The sequence below is a fragment of the Zeugodacus cucurbitae genome, chromosome 4, assembly GCF_028554725.1.
Source record: "Zeugodacus cucurbitae isolate PBARC_wt_2022May chromosome 4, idZeuCucr1.2, whole genome shotgun sequence".
NCBI lineage: Eukaryota > Metazoa > Arthropoda > Insecta > Diptera > Tephritidae > Zeugodacus > Zeugodacus cucurbitae.
The window spans coordinates 71681698-71706736 of NC_071669.1; the positions used below are offsets into that span (position 1 = coordinate 71681698).

The following is a 25039-nucleotide window of genomic DNA, read 5'->3' on the forward strand; positions in this document are numbered from 1 at the left end:
CATTTAATTCATTAATTGACTCAATTAAGGAATCTCTGAATACAGTTAATTAATTAATTGCCTCATTAAGCAGTTCTGAAAAATGCCTAAAAAATTGATATTTCAATCAGTAAATTCGTATTTCAAATAATTTAAATTTGCTCTCAAATCTTTACGGGACTTTTACTAACGGTATGTTGGAATATGACGTAACTCAAAGATCTACAAATCAATATGAAGTCAGCTATCCCATTTTTATGCAAATAGAGCTTGGGCGTCTGACGTCTTATAAACGTAAAAAATGCGATTGAGCTTTGACCCAACACCTTCTCTGAAATTAATTAAACAAAAGAATATATTAAAATCCACTCTTGAAACTGGACCTTCACCTGGTAACCAGTAAATTGAATTACGAAACAAATTTGCCTTTCAAATTCACAAAAGTGAAATGATAACACAATGAGCCATTTAATGTACCGTTAATTTCCGCAACTCATTAACTGCGCTGGAATCGCGGTCTAAGTGTCAGTGGACACAAACTGCCTGCAAACAAGGCTTAAAGTCTAGACGAATAAATTTCGCAAATTCGAAATAAAATTAAATGCCAGACAAAATATTTGGCGCTCAACGTCAGCAGACTTTGCAAACAAACCAAATAAATACACACGATCGCTTTGTGGTTTTTTTTTGTTGTTTTTGCCTCAAACACAAACAGAATAAATATTCAATAAAATGAAATTGCAGACGACACGTGCGAAACAATTATGCAAATTATACGCTATAACGGCACACACACACACTCATATATATATACACAAAAGCAGGCGAAAAAAATCGATACAAAACTATTTGGCTCGTCGCCTGCGCTACCTGAGCGCTAACAAAGCGCTTACTTTCCAAATTTATGCACGTCTACGAAGGGAAAAAAACCGAAAAAGAGATCTAGTGGGGCTGCAACCCACAAGAAATCCCGCAATTATTCAATGAGCAAAAACTTTCTAACAAAAATGAGGATTAAATTAATTTATTACCAACCGCAGACGCAACCAACACACGTTCGCTCTGCATACACGTATTCGCATTAAAGAAATTAAGAACAGACAAAAGAAAAGGCGAATTGCAAAAAGAAATGCACATAAATAAACTAGACGAAGGAGAGTGGCTGCGAGCGAGCGCACAATGCAAACAGCCGCCGCCGCGCACAGCGAGCGAGCGAGCGTTCATTAATTAGCCATTAAGGTGCATGCCACCACACACATGTCCAAATGTACAACTATGTAAGTATGTATGTGTGTGTGTGTGTGTGTGTGTTTGTGTGTGTGCGGTGCAAAGAATCCCAGACATAAACCCACGAGAAACAATTGCGTCTAACTGCCATGCAGACAATTAAAACAATAATATAAAGAACAACAAGCCGGCGGCGTTGAATTAATAGCCTTCAATGCGGAAAAGTAATGAGCACATACAGTACATACATTACATACATCATAGATGTGAATATGTGTGTTTGTATATGTAACTAAAAGTGTGTTAATTCGTGTCTTGACATGTGGCAATAAAGTGGCATATGCACGTTTATAAAAATAAAGGGTGCTTTTAGTGACATACAGTATCTAGAGTGAAAGCTGTCAAACCAAGTGTCAGAGCTAACCAATATATTTGAAAGGTTACAATATCGTAGAAACTTAGCAACTTGTATGCAAAAATCATTATCTCATCAAAACTTCGGAAGCTTTCGCTGCGCATAAGCTCTCATCTGAACGGGTTAGAACTAAGACGATATAACGATTTTGATCTATGTTCGTTCCTTAATACATTATTGGTGATCTGTCATTAATAAATGTGTTATTCGAAAAAGGAGGAAACACCCTTAACAGCAAAATATGTATCTTTAATGGATGGAGCTTTTACTAGAGGAGATTATAGAATGATTATAATATCTTTTATTATATATATATTATTTTATTTAATAGACCCATTAATCAAATAATATTGTGCTAATTTATCAACTATACAGTACTCGTCATTAATCCTTCTAATTATAATACCTCACTCAAACAACTCAATTAGATGTGGCAATTAAGAAGTTGATTTAAGGCAACAAACATTCCCCAAATGTTTATAAATAATGTTGCGGCCGCTTTGACAGTTCTTGATTCAGCTATACTTCCGATTCGTTCTAATTAAGTGAAACCGGCGTTTGTACGAATTGCTAATCATTTGGCTTGGTGTTCAAACACACTCAATTTCGTAAACGAAGAAAAATTAATATTTCACACAATTAAATAATTTTTTTTTTTTAACGGAAATATTGAGTTTCTCCGTTCAATAGAATCGAGATTTAAATCTGGCGATTTTTGAAAGATCATCATACCTTGCATCGCATCGCACGAAAATATTTTAGTTATTACCAATTGACAATTAGAAAATAATTGTTCAATTAGTTAATTGCTCAATAATTTAATAATTGATTGAAAATAATTGTTCAATTAGTTCATTGCTTAATAATTTAATAATTAATTGAATATAATAATAGTTTAAATTGCAGAAATATTAAAGTCCGTAAATATAAATGTTGTTCTTCAAAATAGAAAAAAAAATATTTTGAATTACAACGAAAATCAGTGAAATTCCCGCGTGAGCTCAAACAGATTTCATCATTGTTTTTTAATTAGACAACTTCTGAAATAAATAACTTATTTTAGCTGCGCCATAAGTTTTCGGTAATTTATTTTTCTTCTGCTTTTATTTATGTGTGCTAAGCTAAATTTAGTGCTTATACCGCTGCTAAATAACTTTTGCTGTTGAATGAAAACAATTGTTGCCGCGCCAATGGCAAAAAAAGCCAAAAAAAAGCAACAAAAACAAAATTTTGAAAAAAAAACTTGAAACCTAAAAATAACAAAAACATAAAATAATAATAACGAAAACAACAGTTTCTTTGTCTGTGTGTGTGTGTGTGTGTGCCACAATAACGCAAAACAAAAACAAATTAGCAACAACAATAAAAGCCAATGTACATATATCGGCGCATATAGACGTCTAGACGAGCCAGCAGACAGCTGAATAGCCCGCGGAATGGCAAATGAGTTGGTGATCATTAAGCACACACACATGTATATGTATTTACTATATGTATATGTTTATGAGAAAACAGCAATCAGCTAACATAAAAATAGTTTGTTCAAACACACACGCATTGAGCATAAACATATATATATATGTGTGTGTGTGTGTGTATGCTTATCGATACATTTGCGCAGATTTCATTTCATTTTACTTTTTTTTTTTGTTTAATAAATATTTTTGCGGATGGTCTGTCTAGCTTAGCCGGTTTGAGAGTCATTAACACACACACCGATCAGTATAACTTCACACATACAAACCTACGCACATATAGGTATATGGTATATAACGGCTAAGCGCTTGGCTAGCTGGCTGGCCAGTCTGCTCCACCAGACATCTTGCTGCTGGCCAACCGCTTAATTATCAAATGCGAAATATATTATGTCTGTCTGTAAGCTGCGTCTGCGTCTGCTAGACATGGTTATTATTGTCTAGGAGAAACGTCTGTCTTCAGCACCGCAACTTCAGTCAGCGCGCGCTTTTGCGTGGCGGCACAAGTTCAAATAACCCGATCGCTAGTTTTTCGCGTTCGCGCTCGCTAACAGGAAATATGTATGCAGCGTGTAACGTGGCGCGCTCTGACGCAAACATTGACGTCGTTATGTGGCCAATAATGACCATTAATCCAGCACACATACATATTTATGTGATTTAATGTTGGAAAAGACGCATAGATAGACAGTCAATTTGGCAGCACAGTGCTTCAGTTTAAACAATGTGGCGCTTAAATTGTTAATTCAACAGGTATGGTTACAGACCCCTCACTTAATTCCGAAAATTATTATACCGAGCAACTTGCCAAAATAGACGGCACTTTCAATGCCTGCTCAAGGAAAAATTAAAAATGTTACTCATACGCCCCTGACATATGTTTTGGATTTCACCAGAAGGCTGTAACTTATATGATGAATCCATGGAAATGAGAAATCCAAAGCGCAAACTATAATATAAATTAATAATTGTCTTTCAAGAAGATATTTTTAAACACGAACTAAATTTAAAAATAATAAAGTCACTAAAAGCTGCTTCAACTATACAGTTATTTTTTAAATTTTATTTCATTGTTTAAATAAAAACCATATTATTCTTAATTCATATATTACATTCATTCCATTCTACCTTATTTTTTCATATCATTTATTTTAAACAGCACTCAGTGTTATTTATTTCAGCGACAATGACTATAAATCTCCAAAATAAATTTACACTTTCACAGACAGGTTTTTTTTTCTTTCTCAAGACCAAAAGTAAGAATTAAACACAGCAATACACACACACACTCACACACACTTGCGCAATAGCAACAACATTACACAGTGTCTTGTATATATGCACTTGAGACTGTTGCGCCATGAACGAAGCAACGGTATACAGGTGGTCGGTCGAACGTGAGCAACGCCACTGAAATTGCCGCCACCCATTTGCACTGCGCGCGCCCCCGTACGCCTGTCTACGCGCCTGTCACACAAAACTTGAACGATCGACGTCGCAGACAGGTGAGCGCAGAGCGACGGCGCGGGAGTCGCGTAGACTAAATAACCGCTCTACGGGCTGGCTGGCAGGTTGTAGACAACCAGACAGATAGGTAAACAGGTGATTTTATGGTGACTCAAGTGCACTGCGATCATTACTCCGCGCGCGCGCGCACACACACACAAAACTACACGATTCACTGCCGCGTTGAGGCATTGCGGCGCTGTGGCGGAGAGGCGCCAGTGGTGGCGCATGTAGCTGACTAATTGAGTGCGTTGAAATTATAGACGCATCGTAAATAGCGTATCGTGCGCTCTGGTTCATTTCGCCATGCCATGCGCTCTTTCGCATGCCAGCGCTTGCTTGATCACCAGTTTTCCACACTCGCGCTCTCTGTTTTCCACACACGCACGAACTCTCCGCTGTGTCTGTGGCCTTATCTGTGGCGCATCGCACTTTGGACTACATACATACACACTTTGCGCGCCAGCAAACTGATTTACAAGCACTTTTTAGGTTAGCGTTACAGAAATTCATTTAATCCGCTCATCAGACACAACAACAATAACAACAATGAGCTTAGTTATAATTTTTTTCTATTTGCTATTTGCTGTTTGCTGAGCAGGCATTTCTGTTAGCGTTTCAGCTTTCAGACAGCCCAGTGAGTGGCACATGGCGTATACGTGCTGGTGTATGACAAAGCCAATCGAACAACCGCCGCGCCTGCCTTACCGCCTGCCTGCGCGCCCTGCTAACTGGTTCAACGTCGATTTAATGCCATTTGCCAACCGGTTACTCGTCTGCGTCCAATCAATTGTTCGGCTGTGTGTTTGGCGCTCGCTATCTCTGCTGCATTTGCAGGCACGTCCGTATTTACCTATCTGTCTGTCTGGCGCTGTCTGGTTGTCTAGCCTTAAAGCTTGCCATACGCCATACGCCATTCACCGTTCGGCGTTCGCTCCGGTCGCGCCGGTCTTCGTTTGCCTTCCACCGCTTGCTTGCCGCGCCAGGTAGACAAACACAGACAAGCACACCCCTTTCTCCCGAACCGGTGAACTTGTTTAGCTATTGAGTAATTCGCTGGCAATAAACGCGAGTGAGTATCCACTTGGAGAATTCCAGCCGAGAGCCGTGACAAAAGAAGTGGCAAAAATATATAAAAGTACAAAAACGCCAGCGAACCGCCAACAGTCGGTTAACCAAAGCGTAAAGAGTGATTACCCGGGAGTCAAGTATTCCACGGACTCTGCGTAACTTCAAAGTGTAAAACAAAAGCAATTTCTTTAATTTTTTTCCATTTTCATTCGAATAAACTGTGTGTAAACTGTGGCACAGCCGGAAATAGGCAAATAGAAAACAATTAACAAAAACTACAAAACCAACAAAAACAACATTCTGCGTCATCTGGTAATTATCGAAAATGACGTAATAAATTTAGATAAGTGAAATGTGTGGCAGCACGCCTAAATATATATATCAATCTATATAAATATCGTCATTCAAGCGCGTTCTTGGTTGGCAATCAACCAGTGAAATCACGAAAATATTCATTCACAGACACACCGAAACGATTTATAGGCGCCAATAGCGGCATTGCGTAGTGTCTGGCTGTGGAATTAGTGTCAATAAATGGTATTATTAATTACCGCTATTTGACGCGAAAAAACGTTAAGGTTTAACCGACCTTAATTGCTGTACTCGGAATACTTGTGAAATGGCAAGCTTTGTAACAGCCAAAAGTGCAAAGTGCGAGCTCTCCAAACAAGTATCTGCCGAACTTGGCGAACTTTCATAATAGTCAAGTGTTCCGTTGTAATTGTGTCGCTTGTCATATTGTAAATCTCCTTTATCGAGGCGCATTTACATCAAGTGATAACATCAGTTATATATGTAGTCATATATATGGCACGTGTATTTGTCTGGGACTTGTCTTAATTACAGGCACGTGTAGTTCTAAAGCCATATTTTTTTGTTTATATTTTTTTTTATAATGTGATAAATGTAAAGACGTACTTATTTATGACGCTACAACCCGTGTTAATTATATATGCAAATTTTTTACATAAATAAATACTATATTTTTTATTATTATTTGTTCTAACAATTTGCTACACGTGTCGAACATTTTTTTTATAATATTTACATACGCGAGAGGTAGAAATTAAAAAGTGTCGAATAGTTTATTCACAATGATGTAGATTCTAACTACTTCTGAAAACTGCTCACTATCTAAACTCTTTCTACAGCAATTAGTTACTTGCGCCTGAATGTAGGCATCGTTTCTATCCAAATCAAAGTGTTTTGCATACTTTTGAGCGCAACTCTTTAACAACAAATACTATGAACCAAATTGATTCTTTCTGCTCGAAAGCTATTTCAGCTATTTGAATTAATAAATGCGGCCCACGTTTGCTGTAAAAAAGCTAAACACTACTACAAAGAGCGTGACATAGTCAAAGAAAAACATATTTTTTTCGAGTAAAAGTTAAATATTTTTTTATTTATTTTTAAGGATTTTGATATATAAACAATGGCTAGTACTAATAAAACATCTAAACATCTTGAATACTCGATTATGTGTCAATCTCTAACTTTCAGTGCAACGTTCTGAGTCAATTGAAACTTAAAATACTCGCATACTCTGACATTTTCAGATATTATTAAAATAAAAAGTTCAGTAATTTTTGCTCAAAACTATATTTCACGCTAGATAAAATTTGCATGAGCATACGCATTCGCATTAACAAAATAAAAGCCGGTCTGCCGCTAACCGACTTACCAACCAACAACACATTGCAAATGTGCAAGTAAATACATACATAAATAAGCGAAAATATCTAATAATAGCGAATTGTAATCATAATTTCCTGCGCACAATCTGAGTTGTAAATCAAATTCACTCCATTAATTTCGAAATGTCAAACAACTGCAGCGCTCGCAACCGCACAAAAGACAACAGCACAGCATGCACACGAAAACTAACAGCCACCAGCCGACACACACACACATACATACAGACATATACTCACACATGTGTGTATATAAAAAATGTGCATTTGCTATTGTTGGCAACAATGCTGTCGCTGCCACTGCTGCTGGTGCTGGTGCTGCTGCCGTTGATGCATGAGGTGTCAATTGCGGGTGTCAAATGTTGCTGTCAACACGCCAGCAGCTTTGTGTGGCAACCGCCAAGCGGAACAGCACAGCAGCAGCACTGCACAGGCACAGGGTGGCGGGGGGGCGTTGCCATTGCAGCTGCATTGTTCGCAATCATAACTGATTACATGCGATTTGCTGTGCAGCAGCGGCGGCGACAAAATGCTTAAATAAATATTGACTATACTTTTTTGCTTTTGCTCTTGCGCGCTCTGCTTTCGTTATTATTTATGCTTAGATGACTGTGAAAAGCAAACAAACGGTCTGCGTGTGTATGTGTGTGTGTGTGTATTGGGTTTGCATGGTTGAGCTGCGGCGAAAAAATATTGTTGCGAGCAATTATAATGAAAATTGTAATTAAATATATCTAATGAATGCAGCAGTAGCTCAGCAAAAAGAGCAAAACGGGCGAGCGGGTGACAGGTGGCGTGAGGCAGCAGCTGCGCTTTTATTTCTATCACTTGTATTTGTATCACTTTGCTTTGTGCTTCTCATTTCTTTGATTATTATTTTATTTCTCTATTTTTTCTATTTTTTATTGTTATTGTTGTTATTGTTGTTATTGTTGCTGACCAACTAGCTGTGGCGTTGCTGGCTGGCATGCCGGTCTGTCTAGCCCTTCTGTCTGGCGTCGCACGCCACGCTTCAGCAAGGCGTCTCAAGGTCTTTGCATTCACTCGCCCACAAAGTTGCCAACAATTAAACGAATCGGTGTTGTTGCTGTTGTTTATTTTTTATTTTATATTGTATTGCATAGCGTGCGCCTGGCAACAAACACGCAACACCTTTGCTGTGCACAACAAAAAAAAAGAAAGAAAGCGAGAAAATAAATAAACCGTTAAATGCGCAGTAATGTGTTTGCGTCGAAATTCGGTGAACACTTGGAGCACATTACACAATTACACTTCATTTATTTCATGAAATTTATTAATTTCCACTAATCATTGTAGGTGTTTGCGCGCAAATCACATATATTTTAAGACGCTCTTCAACTCTCTTTAACACAAGTGTCGCCAAGCGTCACTGTGTTGCACGCAATTTAGATGACTTGCGGCTTTAGTGTTGCTTTAATATCAACTTTATATTTTTGTCTTTGAAAATATATATTTCACAAATTAAATAATAATAATACAAATTACAATAATATCTCTCTTTTTTGCCGTTTCTTTGCAGGTCGTATATTATTGATTGCGATTGGCATTTCACTGAGCGTCGCATGCATCAGCATTTTAATTATTGCCATAAATTGTTATCGTGTCACGGCGCTGAAACGTCGTGCCACTGTCGCTCTAACATTACCAATTCCACTGTTGCCCGAAGATCAGACACTTCTGCACACTGAGCCGGACAATCCTGTACCCGTAAGTGACAAATATATTTAATCACTTATTTATAAGAAATAGTAGACTATTTTCTGTATATTTTGGAGTTTAAAAAATTTATTTAAATATTTTTTATTTAATTTTTAAATTTTTTGGCTAAAGAAAAAGTATATAGTACAATATTTAAATCTAAAACTTAGTATTCAGCTCACTTTCAATGAACGTAGTATAGAATTAAGCTGAATTTGTGAATGCGCCGAAATGTACGCAACAAATTTCCGCAAACTCTTATCTCTATACTCTATATACTCTCTCTCTCCTCCTATAAAATTCCTATAAAAATATATGTACAACTTAAATTGAAGTAGTTCGAAGAATTGTATTCACTAGTATACTCATTTCTATTTATGCGACATAAAATGACGTTTAATTGAATTGCATTTATTTCCTCATACCAGCCGGAAAAATTCCGCACAATCACTAATTGTTCATAAAAAATTATGGCAACGAGGAAAGCGTTATTTATTTACTACTTGATCATAAAGTTAATGCAAATATTTTATTAAGAATTTTATATAATGTGAGAGAGCCTAAATTGTCACTACACTCGCGCGCAAAAACAATTCAAATTATAGCAAAGTGCAATTCCTCGTCAAATTTGGCAAACAATAAAATTTTAATGTTTCAATTTCCGCCGCTTTTGTCCGACGCTGCATACGCAGACGCTAAAATAGCAGCAACAACATGCGTAATAAGTAAAACGAAACAAGTGGCAACACTTTGCGTGCCGTTAAGTGAATTGGAAAATGAATAAAGCTGAGTGGAGAAGGGTTAACAAAGCTAAGCACTCAAAGCGTCTTGAAAATATGTTTCTATGCGCTGTCTCGGCTCAGCAAATAAGCATTCATGGCATTTAACCCTTGGCTGCACACACCGAATTGTATTTGCGAAGTACTCGTATGTCTACATAACAGTTAGTTAAATGGAAATTTTTTCGTCTGCAATTCCAAATGTGTTTGCATAACAACAAACATAGCGCATATTTTATTACAACAATAACTACTAGATGGCAAATATGGTTGTGTGTGTCTGTGCGCCTAAATGTCCTTTAATTGTTTACATTGCTGTTGTTTGTTGTTGCTCCTATACTTAAGCAAACATACACATCAGTATATATGTCTGTACATATGCATATGTTTACTGTCTTGTCTGCGTTTTCCACGTAGCAGCAGCGCTATTAAAAGGCTTTTATTAATGAATTTATGCGTCTGCCCTTGCGTTTGACATAGATAACATGCTGTAGGCGCCATTTTAATTCACTCAAACGCACGCCAGCAACTACAAACACATGTAGCTGTTTAGTAAATATCTGCTTGTGTGTGCTAAGTGGATATGCAGTAATCCCCTTTTCTCAAATGTTCATTTATATGTGTGTGCGTAGCGTTGCAGGTGGATATTTGCGTCTTGTAATTGGGTTGCCATGCTGTTGTCGACATTAATTGCTCCAAAGATATTCTCAAATATGTGTCGAAATTTAGCGGATATATGCTTACATCTTTATATATATGTGTAAGTGCCTGCGTATAAATGCGATTTAGGGCTTGTTGCTATGCTGTTGCTGTTGCTGTTATAATGGTAATTTGGTGCGTCTTATGCGCGATCTAATTTTGAAAGTACGCTAGACGTCTAGTAATTGTTGTTTTTTCGTATGAAGACTGAAAAGATTTAAATAAATTACAACAAAGCGTATGTATCTTGTTGTAGACTGGATAAGAATATTTGACAAGCACCTTTTACAGTCTAGATGATTAAAAGAATACTGACTAGACATCTTTAAATCAAGTTTGTGAAATTAGTTTAGCTACAAAAATATATTTCTATAGGTATTCATCTGAATATTATTAGAAAAGTATGCATTAAGGCATCTGCTTTACTGCTGCTTTACAGGCTTCAAAAAATCGATTGTTTTGTTTTGTTTTAAATCTCTTCCAAAACTATCCAAGAATATGTCTTTAAAATTCCAGAGGCCAATTCCACATATTTTCGAAGCTAGAGCAGTTTTAGTGGCCGAACGTCGAGCAGGTGCGAATGCTCAAACAGACCTTAAAGCGCGTTTTCTCGAGTTTTCATTTTCACAAGTGTTAGAAAATGGTGCCGGCGATAGCAAAAAGAATACATCTTCGAAAAAAACCAAAGTGATCTAGCTTCAGTATTAAATTACCTTCTATTTGAACTAGTCAAAAGTAGTTGAAGTTGGACAAAAGTATTATTTGAACTACTTGTTTTGCAACTTAAAGTCAATTTTGTTTTCTTAAAAAAGTGAATTTTTTTTTCAAACTTCGAAAAAAATTGGAATTTTATAACTTCTTCGGTATTTTTTAGTTCATAAAGAAACGAAACTTATATAAATAAAAAAAAAATTTGGTTCGACTGTTTCAAACACATCGCACGACCTCCATCCCCACCACCGATTTACAAGTGCAGACTCCAGGCGCTCAAGAAAAATACTTACAACTTTGAGAAAATTTCAATATTTTTTAATAACAAATATTGTTTTTTAAGCCATGAATATAGTGCACTACGCCTTAAAATTCCGTTTACCGCAATCATTTCCTTCCCTTTCAAAAAAAAAATGCTAAAAAGCGCTTTTTTCGGCTTCTAAAGCAGACTACTGCCTTAAATATATAAAAAAGCTACAAGTCCTAAGCAATTTGGACTGCAGGCTGAGGTTACTTATTCAACGAACTTTTCACTCAGAGAGCAGCCAGTAATACCTTTACTGATGATGACTATGACTATGAGAGAAATTATAATAAAATTCCACAAGAAGTCAGTATTAGAAGCAATTTGGTTTGAATATTTTTTTTACAATATATCCAATACACCTCACTGAAAATACTAAACATTTCGAATACTCTTGAGTTATAATAAATTTAAGATCATCAATTAGAATTGTAAAGTGTAAGGACCGAATTTGAATGCCACCAAAATTTCTCTATCACTTCTAAAGATAATAATATCATCACCGCTTTAATAAATATCATCACCGCTTCAAATATCTCATGACATAAAACACTATATTTTAAAAATAAATTGTGATTTTACACTTAATGTATGGTCGTACCACGGTGCGTATGAGTAACATTAGGACGATCGATTCTATTCAATATTCAATGATATGAGTAGTGCATTAACGAAATGTATGTGCTACTGACAAAGTGATAAATCAAGATTAAGCCCCGCATGAAGATCCAACAAGACAGCTTCAGCTTAGTTGGCCCACAAACCAACCAAATATGGTGTGAGTGAAGCGTGTAATACTTTTTGCCTCAACTAAATGCTTTTAATAACTGTCAAAAGTGGTTTCGAAAAGACTTTGTTGCCTGTAGGCTGATCGGATTAAAGCTGCAAAGTTTTTTGTTTTTGCAATTTCTTGTTATTTTGCGGCAAGGTTACCAAGTCTAACCCTAAATATGACATGCACACAAGTCTAGCAATCAGCAATCAGCAAGCAGACATGCACTTAGTATATTTGCGCACTTTTTTTTTTTACTTTCCGAAAAGTTTGCGAAAGGGTTACCTTAAAAGCAAGCAGCCAACAGCCAAGCATTTAGGCAACGCTTTCCAACCAACACCAACAGCTCGCATTTCAAAGTGCCACACACTCGTTTAGCAAATAGGCAAAGTAAATGTGAAAACAAACGCCAAGAAATAACGAGCAACTTAAGCCACACGGAAATGAGTGGCGCAGACTGCCAGACTGGCGACGTCCTTGAAGAAAATTCAAAAGTACTTAGGCAAAGCAAACAAATAAAATCAAATCAAATAAACAAAGCGGCAAGGAAACGTCGAGTGTTTGAGTGGAGAGCATGTAGCGGCGCAGCAGCGGCAGCATTGCATTAAATATGTATGAAGGAAAATTTTGTGGGGCAAAAAAGTTTCGCGTCTGCTGCTGACGCCTACGTGCCACACAACACAAGGAGCGCGTGAGCGGTGGAGTGTGAAGTGGTCGAGCGGCGGGCAAAGGCGTTGAAGGCGACGAATGAAGCTTAAAGCAAAGAAAGTGGAACACTTTATGGCATTCGAAATGTTATTTGCTTATATTGGAAGTGGAGGCTTGCGCGAGGAAACAAGTTCTAATTTCTTCATAAAACTTTCGGCACAAAAGACGAGTAAATATTATTAAACTAATCTGACTTGAATTTACATGAGAGGCTGTCTAAGAAATTGTTTCTTGCATTCATGAAAATTATAATTTTTGCTAAGCAAACAAAGCGAACGCTGTTTGCTGAGCATTCAGAAAAATTCTGCCAATTCTTGATCGACATACTTCTCGGCTTATTTGTATGGGCAGCATTGAAGTGGATTATATCGGCGGCTGAGGCTGCGGCGGCGGTTGTGTACACACTTTCGTGAGGCAGAATTTCCTTAAGCGATTAGACGAGAGACGGACGAAAGACAGACAAGAAAAAAATCACGCAGACTGCAAAATGAAAACACAAAACCAGCAAAACAAAGAAGAAAAAGGACAAACTTTATGGCGAAGGACGTTAACGATGACGCCCACGGATAACGGTAGTGACGTGACGATTCTCCCAAGCGGGCGTTGCATAATCACAAACGAGCAAGTGTATGGCGGGCAGAAGAAAATGTGTGCTTTCTACTTTGAGCCGAGTCAAGAAAGAGCATCGGAGAGAGAGAGAGAGAGAACGTGTGGCAGTTTGTTAGAGAGAATGGAACGGGAAAATGTGAGTTTGTGCCACTCAGCTGAATGAAATTTCAGACTCGACTGCAGTGTCTAAAGTGGAAGTAATTTGAGGCGTCTACCGAAGACTTCAAGGACTTTTACTTCCTTCTGAGCAGCTGAGTGTCTGGCTGTTGAGAAAGCAACGAAAGAGGCAAGAAGTGCACACCAAAATGAAGCATACAAAACACGAAGGCAAACACACACATACACATAGGCATAATATAAGCTGACTGACAGTTACGTGCGGCAAGGGGCTCCAATCAATTGGCGCGTCTGTGGAGAGTCAAAGACGTAGCGCAGTGAAGGCGTGCGTAGGAAGAACTAACAAGCAATAGGCAGCGAGCTATGCAATTTCGTGCGCTGAAAATGTCGAAAACAAGAAGAGAAATATGCCGCTGCTGGAAGGGGTAAACATTTTGACGTTGAGGTCGCTGTGGTAGTACGTAGTGTACATGTGTTTGCGTGCGTTTGTAAGATTTTTTTCGCCTATTTATAAGGTGTTGGTTGCTCCTTCAGCAGACATGCCATTAGGCTGAGCAGTAAAATTTGCAAGTTTCTGACACGTGCAAGCCATTACCAATCAAAGGCACACATAGCCACCATATGTGTGAGTGTGTGTGAGTAGATATTGAAATTACTCGTGCGCTTTTGATGCTAAGCTCATTTTGCAGCACAAAGCCGCAGATATTTGACTTACAAATGTGCACACTTCGGACGGGGCTTTGGTATTTCGGGAATATATTAAGCAATATCTAACTTATTGGTTGATTGCTTTTTTAATATATTGTGGGTAAACTAATTTCAGTCGAGGATTTTTTTTCTTTCTTTTGAACTCTGCGTCATTATTGATTTCGTTGCAAATTTTATCAATTTTTTTATTTTATTGAATATTTTAACTTGCAGTAACACTTTAAATAATTTTTTTTTTCTTTTTTTCTTGCCAACTTGAACATATTTTGCAAAAGAAATTTTTTATTTGTTTATAATTTTTAATCCTTAATTTAAAAAATTGCAATCAAAACCACCTTTCAATCAAAATATGGCAAAATATTTTTCACTCTTTCTTCTCACTTAAGGGGGGGGGGTTAAGGTTTGACAACTTTTTTCATTTTTTTTTATTTTTTTTTTTCTGAACCATCAACATCTCAAGAATATTGTGTTAAAGTTTCAGGTCATTCGGAGAAAAACGAAGTTACAGCAGGTTGAATAACGGAACCTCCAGCTATCTGCGATGAGTGTACAAAACTTTGAATCGATTTTCCCAAATATGTCATTTTTAAAGTCGGTGACCAGCCTACAGAAAAAACTACTGCATCGATCGTTTTGAAATTTTTAATCTCGAATGACGTCGAGTTTTTCCAAAAATTTTAATGACTAACAATTTTACAATAACAAATAGAACGATTTTTTGTCTAAAATCGTCATTTTGGTTTGAAAATGGTACCAAAAATTGAAAAATTGAAAAATAAAAAAAAAACTCGACGTCAGTTGAAAGACAAACTAATAAACTAAAGAAAGCATTTTGATTTTTTTGGTTTCGGATGATCCAGTGATGCTGTAGGCTGATCACCGCACAACAACTTTTTTCGAGGTGCCTGCAGAGATCGACGATAAATCCGTTATTCCTCGTTATTTTTCGATAAAACTTTTTTTTAAGTATCCTTCAAATGTTGCACTTTCATATAATAATAAGTAAAATAAACCTACAGCAATAATTTTTTCTAAAAAAATTCATGAAAAATGGTCTTTTTTCGACGAAACAAACCTTACGCCCCCCTTAACATCATCCTAAATGTAGGCAACACCTTTATAAACTTTTTAAAAAGACCGCATATAATTAAAAAATAATATAATTTTTACGGTTAGTGCTTCTTTATATCGACAAAAAAAAAAATAAAAAATTATATATAAAAATAAAATCATTATATCTGGTACGAAAATATAAAATATATACATTTTTGGTAAGCAAATTAGAACGAATACTCGGCTTTAATCTGTGCAGCTCTCGAAAAAACAAGAAGCTACTCATATAAAGCTGTAATTTAACAATCTTGTCGCAGTCGGATTCGGCGAGTAAAACAAAAAAACCGAAACAAAATCACTCAAGCAAAAAATGCTGTTGACGTAAATGCCAAGGGCACTGATACGCACACATACATGTATACACGTACATATTTCATTTTCATCATAGCTGCAGGTTATAGACAAAACAAGCGCCAAAAGTGCCGAAAAAGAAGCAAAAGAGCAAGAAATGTAATTAAAACATTATAAAGTTAAAATACAAACACAAAAGCGAGCCTTCACACACACACCTACACTCATATTGTACAAATGTATACATACATATGTATACATATGTATATATACATATAAATTAAAAGCAAACGGACGCAGCGCAATGAAATAATTCATGCAATGCATTTGCAAATCTAAAAAATAAACACCAAACAACGTCAGACAATCGAAAAAAAATAATAACAATAATAAAATTGAAGAAAAAAGAATATGCAGATAAGCAACATTTATATTTATGGCTCGATCGCCTGCAGGCAGTATGTTGCGAAACAGTTTGATGCCCAAAAATGTATATAAACATAAGTATGTATGTATGTTATGTAGGAGCATATATATGCATTCGTGACTAACGGACGGTAGCCAGCAAGTGCTTGAGTATTCTAAAGAAAGTTGTATTTTGATACGTGCGATTAATGACAGTGGAAAAAATATGCAACAAAAAAAATACCGTGAAGGGCAACATAATTAAATTTCATGGCCAAAAAATAAATAAACACCAGCTGCTGGCGTTTTTGTTTTCTTGTTTTATTATATGCTGCTGTTCGAGAACATGCCCAAAATCTTAATTCTATGCAAATGTTTCGGAATGTGTTGAAAAATGGCTTGGCTTAAAACTTTCATATTCACAACCAGGGACCGGAAATAAGAGTTATTTTACAATTTTTAATAAAAAAAATCATACATAAAGGAACATCGTAGAAAAGTTTTGATTACACCATCATGATTTTTAGGTGAACTATATGCGAAATATTGTATGATTTTTAAATTTTGATTTTTATTTTTTTAGATCAAAAAATAAGAATTATTTTTGATTTTCATATTTTTAAATCCATAATAAAAATCAATTAAAAATTTGTGACATATAAAAATTGGAATGATGCAGCATATTGTAATACATATGGCATAAATAGATAAATAAAAATTTTGAATTGATTTTTATTATGGATTTAAAAATATAAAAATCAAAAATAATTCTTATTTTTTGATCTAAATATATAAAAATCAAAAATAACTCTTCTTTTTTGATTTTTTTGATAAAAGTCATAAGAGTTACGGTCCCTGTTCACAACTAATTTTTTTTTCATTTCCAAAAAGTGGCAACCCTAAACTAAAAATATTTTGAAAATCATATTCTAATGTCTTTTATATTATTTCAATTTACAAAATAAATGATAATAATCCTCTCCAAAATCAAAAAATATCATACAAATCGGTTTAGCTTTTGCTGCTGTAGTGCTTTCATTTCAGCAAGCGTTGCCATCTATTGATATTATCTACACTTTCATTTATTTTCTGATTTAATTTCTGTTTACTTCGCCGCAAACAGGAAATGACTCAACCAATTCCAAATGCAATATTTTGGTATTTGACGCAACTGTTGGAAGTCACTTTTGTCGCTGGCCACATATACTTATATTTATCACTAATACGTAGGTATGTACTGTATGCATACATACAAACATTATTTACATTCGGTTTTTTTCTGTTTTTCAAAGAACTCTAAATATCATATTACAATAACAATTTTTTATAAGCAGACAATTAACTACTATCTGCAAGCGCACATATATACATATATACACACACACATGCACATTTAGATATTCATGCACAACTGTCTGTTGTTTGCTATTTAGTGCAGCCAATGTAATCCAATACAAAACATCCTGTTTTGACCAGACGCAATGCAAAATGCTGCATGCCGCATGAGTGTGCCGCGTCGTTTGTCATTCGCGGGGTAAATCTGCAATGAATATAGACTGAAATATTTTTTTTTAATATTTTTATAAAAAAATTATAATAAAATAATACATAAAAATAAGATAATTAATAAAAATAAAAAAATAAATAAATATGTGCTTATTCCTTATTTAAATATATTTCACATACACATCCATATGTATGTAGATAAGTTTTCACTGCAAGTCGCTAACTTTTTCGCAGAACTCACTCCGACTGTTCACTCAAAGTACAAACTCAATTTAGTTAACTCTTCAATGTCGTTATGTAATTAGTGCATTTTTTTCAATGCCAGTAGTACGTGACCGCATTGCTGTAAAAAAGCAGCAACGGAATGCCAGTATATATGCTTATATATATATACCCATATGTATGTATGTGTGTTCATGAAACTTTAACAACAAATGCCTGCATTCCGATGAGCAACTCTCTGTACATTCATATAAATTTATACAAATGTACAACAACAATTGCGCTTTAAGCCCTTGAGCAACTTTTCAGCAAGTGAAGGGAAGTTTACATATATTTAAATATACATGCATACATATGTAAATATTTTTGTTTTTGGAAAATGAAGTGCACTGGTTAAATGGAAAATATGCACATCGTTAAAGTGGATACAGGGTGTGTCATATAAAAAATATTTAAATTTCCTTTATACTGCAGACCATCCACTCAAATGACGTAAAAATTATTTCAGAGTCGAAAAAATTAATTTCTAAGCCAAAAGTGATCATCGATCAGCGTTCATATCCTTCATCATTTAAGTTCAGGCTAAATATTTGCGACATTCATGGCACTTTATATATTATTTGCTTAGGGCAAATTAAGGGTTATAAAGTGAAAAATACAAATTGCATACGAGCTAAGCGGTTATCCCCGAATGGAATGCAGACGAGTATTTTGGCCATTTTCACATTAACATTGGAAAAATTTGCATTTCTAATTATATTTTTACTGATACCTGAATACCTGTTGACCGCTATTATTAAATACTTGCATGAGTTATGAGCATACTTCATGGCTTAAAAATATTTTCATATATCTGATAATACCAATACTCATACACAGATTCAACGAATCTTAAAGCCAAGCTGAGCGTAAAATTATTAACCGCATTTTTACTTAACTTTGACTGGCCGGCAAAAATACATCGTTCGCATAGGAATTTGCAAACAAAAAATGTGCATGGATGTGCAGTCATTCACTCTTACACTTGCGTATTTGCATTTAAACAAACACACATACATAGGATCAAAATGCTTACATATGTATGTGTGTATGGGAAGTACATATGTATGTAGGTTGTTATTGCTGCCTATTGTTGTTTTTCAAGCAGCTGCATTATGGACACATGTATGTTCATTGGTATACACATACCAACCAAGTCATACCGCCTTCACCCCACTCACTTCACCGCAATTCCAATGAGTATTCCACTCAGTTGCTGATTGTTTGTTTATGTGCCCGCAAGGTCTGCTGCGAATGGTTGTTGGCGATGGCGCGATTATTTTTTGTATGTCTTAACGTCCATTCGTCTGTCTGTCTGCCAGCCACCCCCTGCCTACACCACACCACCGCGCTAAGCGATTAACTGCGTGACGGTAGCGGCATGCACAAGCACATGCTCAACATACTAGCTAAAGATTACGAATTGCAATTGCAAACAATGCGAGCAGCGCTAACAACAAAAGCAACTACATACAACAATAACAAAACGCAACAAAAGACGAGAGAGCGCGCAGACGCACCAAATGCTCGCGCCGTTGACACAAAATGCAATGCCACTGAACTTTAATTGGCACATTTTGATAATGAACCGTCAGCGGCGGCGGTGGCGGCGACTGTAACAACAAAAACAATAACAAAACGTTACTTGTAAGCGCAAATAATAAGCGAGCGACGGCAACCGTTGCAACAACATAGACAAACAACAACAAGAGTAATTGCAATTGCTCGCAAATACATACATACATATGTACATATATGCGCAATGTAGACAACAACAACAATAACAGCAATATTCCCGTGCGTATATATATTTTTATATATGTATATAATTGTTTTTGTGTGTAAACGTGCACGTAGGCAATAATAACAACAGCTATAACAGTCAATACAAAAACAAAAGCAAAAACAACATTTTTCGCACTGCATTCACGCTGCAAAAGCGAGCCACTGCGTCATCACTGCATCAACGCCTCTGCCACCGTCGCCCTGCCAGGGTCGCTTGAATGCAAACAACAAACTCACTGTGACTCCCAAAGTAAAATCAACGCTGTGACAGTGGCATTCACCGCGCAATAAATGCAATGCTTTAATAAAATGCTACTCATCTACATAGTAATACATATGTAAAATATATATAAAACATAAATATATACATATATGTAGATATATATATATCGCTGTGGTTGCTGTGTAATTTTTGTTGTATAAATTGCGTTTAAATTTCACTAGATTTCGCCTTTAAAGATGATAAAGAAGATCTAAATAATTTCGAAATTAAAACAACAACTTCTTTAAAAATTGGCCTTAAAATTAAAAATTTTTTTTTAATACTTCAATTTTTTTCATTTTGATTTTTCATTTTCAAATTAAAACAACTAATTATACATAAAAACCAAAAATAAGCGCGATATTTGAGAATATTCCGATATATGTATGTATATAATTCTGTGTTTTTTTTTTTATTTTAATTTCACGGTAGGCATATCTAATTACTCAGAATTAACTTCAAAGCCTCACTGAAATTTAATTACCCCATAATTTGCCACATTTTATATGACCTTTTATTGCCTTGAGTAACGCCTTTAATACATTTAATCATGTCAGTGATCTGATGCAAACTAATTGCCGTTGAAATCCCAAACCAAACCAGTTCGCGGCGGTTAGAGACCTCTGTAGCTTTAGGGGGTCAGTCGAGCAACTCAAATATACAGCACCGGTTTTAGCCAACATTTTTTCGCCAGTTAAGCAGGGCGATCAGTTTTCGGTGATGATTTTTTTATTTTTAAGATAAAATACTATAGATTTTAACACTCGAAGAACACAAGGAAAAATTGAATTTCTTATTTGTTGTTCTTAGAAAAATTTTAGGCCTTTGACTTAAGAATAGAACAAAATATTATATACATTTACTATGTTGGGAATTGAGAATTAAGAATGATCTTCCAGCTGAGTTACTATTAGGATACTTCGGGATTTGAGCGGGATATTAGCTCCCAAGTTCAATCTTAAATTAACTCAAGATTAAATATTTCTTTCAAACATTTATCAACTTTGCTCTAGTTTCTCAATGTAACTATTAGATCTAAGGCCATTACATACATACATATTTGCAATGTCTATAATAAAAAATAAAAGTCTGTATAAAGTATCTTTCATTGCTGCCATTACACTATAAATAATTAAACAGTCTACTTGGCGTATGTAACAAAAAATAACAGCAACAACAACAACTAAAAATAATTGCAACAGACAGTAACAATAACAATTAAATTACGTTAGCATTACTACACAAAAAACTATGAGGAAACAAAAACAAATGAATGTAACAAAACAAGAAAGCTGCCACGAAACACACACATAAATATTTAGAGGGAAAAAATAAAACAACGGCGGAGAATGTAGACAGGCGAAAAACAACAAAAACAAAGCAAAAAAAAAACGAACATTAAACTTAAATAAATAAATGCCTAGTCAACAACAGTTCAGTTCAGTTCTGCCACCAACAATCACAACAGCAACAACAACAACAAGTGCAAACAAGCAAAGTAGCAGTCATTGGCAAAATACGTTTACTACGACTTGTGGGCGTGGGGCGGCACGCGATGCAAGAGGGGTTTAGGAATTTTTTGTTTTGTCTGCCCACAGTTCGGTGTTGGTGCGGGCTGCGGCTGGCTGTCTGGCTCGCTGTCTGACCGTTGGTTGGCAGGCCTTCCAACCGCCGTCGCTGCTGCTGGTGGTTGACCGTCGACTGGCTAACTTGTAGGCCATGGCGTATAAGTGCGCGCGGATTGAAACAAAAAGAAAAACGAGTGAAATAAAATAAAATAGACGTACACAGCAGATAGGAAAGCAAATAAATGCGAGAAGCGAAACACGAAACACGAAACGCGAGCACCTCCTGCGGCCAAAGTGGGCGCTAGCCATTTTTCGTGACAGTGAGGTTATGTAGGCAACCAACTACATATTCCAAAGAGAGGAGGCGTGTTTGCGCACATACCTATTTACTGGCTGCCATGTATTAAATCACTTGCAAAAAAGACTTCCTTATTTATTTGCTGAGATCCTAAAGGAATTACAATGCACACAGCGGACCAAAAAAAAAAATGAATTGCCTGACATACATACATATCAAATATATATGTACCTGCACATATTTCGCCCGTTATTTATTTTTGGAAATTTTTATTTATTTTTAATTTTTTTTATTTTTTTTATTTTTAATTAAATTTAGACGTTTTCGCATTTCAATTTTCGAAAACAGTTTTCATTCATGAATTTTCGCTCGGTCACTCGCCGACTCGCCGTAGCTGGGCGTAGTAGTGGGCAGTGTTGTCTGACATTTGAATTATTTCTTTTCGTATTGACTTTTATTGTTGTTGTTGCGCGGCGCGAAAATGCTGTGGATTTATCTTTCGACGGCAATATTTGGGCGGATATTATTCTACTTTATTTTATTTTTTTTTTGTTTTGTATATTTCGCTGCTGCCAAATGAATTTGTGTGCCACATGAGACATTGTTTAAATATAACATTGTTGAATTTATTTTGTATAACACTACATACATACATACATATATACATATACTGTATATTAGTGGACGTTGATTCAACTTTTGTATTTAATAGTTATGTTAAACCTTTAAAAATAATGAATTTATAGAAAATGCAGCATGTTTTTAAATGTCACGAAAGTTTTATTACAACAAAAGATGTCTTTCGACCGACTATTAAAATGTTTTAAAGCCATAAGCCCCAACGGTTTGCCATAAATAAAATTATTTGCTGCCGCTGAAAGCCTTAGAATGTTGTCTGCTCGTAACAAAATATGCGGTAAACACTGCTGCTGTTATATATTTATACATATACATATGTACATGTCTATATTTGTTGTTGTCATCGCTTTTACGTCAATTACCGGGATCATAGCCATGTGTCTTCTCTAAGCTTTTGCGGTATTTTCTAGGTGTTTATTTCAATATATTTTTTGCATTTTTTTTAATTCTTTTTTTTTTATTTCTTTTCTATTTATATTTAACTGTTTTTTGCTGCTTTTTCATTTTGGCATACCGCCAACTGAGGCAACCGCAGCGTCAGCATGCTTTCTGCTCGCCTGAAGTAGGGAAAAATGTGCAAAAAAGCACTGAAAAAATAAAAACAAAACGAAATCCATCCATCCAACAAAGTGACTATTCTACAGCGGTTTATACACATATGCACAGACATTGGGGGTACATCCACGCATGTAATACAGTTGCCAGACAAATAAATAGAAAGCCAAAAACCCACAAGCTGTGTATAACAAAAGACACATGCTCACATATGAAATATGTATGTATGTATGTCTGTCTGTGCTGGCGGAGGCGCAATCAGACGCAGTCAGTCAGACAGACAAACAGGAATAGTAATAATAACCGACAAACAACGTTGAAGTCACAGTCGGCGACGTCGTCTTCTCAGACACTCAGTCTGCGCGGCTAAGAAAAATTGCAGCAAAAAAGTGAAAATAATAGAAAAAAAGAAATTCTCTAGAAAACGTGTTGTTCTCATTTGCTGCATTTTCGTTTGTACGAGTATTTGTGCATATTCGTGCACTCTGCGCTTATGTATGTATGTATGTTTTGTGATATGTAACGATTGCTTGAGAGCACCAACTGGGCTTTAGTATTTCTCCTTTTTATGGTGGAGAGTTATTGTTGGTGGGGATTTTGGCGTTCTCGAGTGTTTAAAATAAAGTAAAGTTAGCAATTATTCGTTATTAATATATGAAGGAAAAATTTGTGAAGTGTTTGTGACGTCAGCATAGTTGACTTAGTTGTCAAATTCACTGTCAGAACTGTATTACACTGACAAAAAATTTACTGGGAAGGCCTAAAATAGTTAAATAAATTTATAATTGTTTTATGTATTCAGAAAATATTTATTATTATTATTTTTATCTATAAAAATTAAATAATATATGTCACAATTTTATTATTTTCGCACTACTGGAATATATCTTATCATAATTTGTTATTTTTCATTGCCATTTCAGATGCTATCGGTACAGACTGCCGGCTACGCGGGAATGGAGCGGCTCGGCGTTCCGACCCGCACCACACTTAACTCACCACCTGACGACAGGTAATGACAAATTGCAAACACACACACACACATACACAATACGAGCCAAATGTGACAGACAGTATTAAACTAACCTATGCACCTTCTTTTTTTTTCTTCTCCCTTTCGTTCTGTCAGAGGGCAATATAGCTGTAGAATGCGCGTGGAGACGTTGCCAGCGCGAGAGATTTTAGTACGTAGCGAAACTGTGATCCGTAGCAACAACGCTAGCAGCAACTGTACGAGCGCTTGTATGACCACCGGCAATCCTAGTGGCAGCAAGAATCAGCAACAGCAACAGCAACAACAACAATTAAATCAAGAACATCACAATCAACATTCCCACCATCAACAGCATCATCACCAATACCAACAACAACAACAGCAACCGCACCACCACCATAACCAGCAGCAACATTACCAGCGCATGTCAGCGCAACAACAAGAACAGCAGCAGCAGCAGCAGCAGCAGCAAACGGCATGCAGCAGTGCCCACAGCGACAGCGCGCGCAATGGCAACATACCCGCCTGCAGCACCACAAGTATTAGCAACAACAATAGCAGCAGCAATTTCATGCGCGGCGGCATTGAAGCGGCCACACTCAAGTATGGCAGCATGGGCAGCGGGAGTGGCGGCGCCGGTGGCTACGGCAGCAGCATATCGGGCAGTACCTGTGGCAGCAATAGTTCCTGCAATAGTCACAGCATCGATCACCATCTGCACTACCAGCAGGCGAAGCAGCCCAAGCAACAGCGCACGCCACGCTGTCCACACCATGTGCCGTTGCCGGATAGCGAATGGGGTCAGGATCGCAACATGCAAATACGCGCAAGCTATCAGGTTCGTTGCAATGCATTCGCATATTTTATCA

At 36.3% G+C, this 25039-nt stretch overlaps 1 protein-coding gene across 1 annotated transcript in view; it reads left to right on the forward strand.

Annotated features, from left to right (window-relative positions):
• LOC105212355 (ras guanine nucleotide exchange factor B) overlaps positions 1-25039 on the forward strand; it is a 148233-nt gene that overhangs the window by 113935 nt on the left and 9259 nt on the right. Inside the window, exons 2-4 of the mRNA XM_011184271.3 lie at positions 8908-9095; positions 24100-24188; positions 24306-25008. Coding sequence (XP_011182573.2) covers positions 8908-9095; positions 24100-24188; positions 24306-25008 — 980 coding nt within the window. The remainder of the gene's footprint in view (positions 1-8907; positions 9096-24099; positions 24189-24305; positions 25009-25039) is intronic.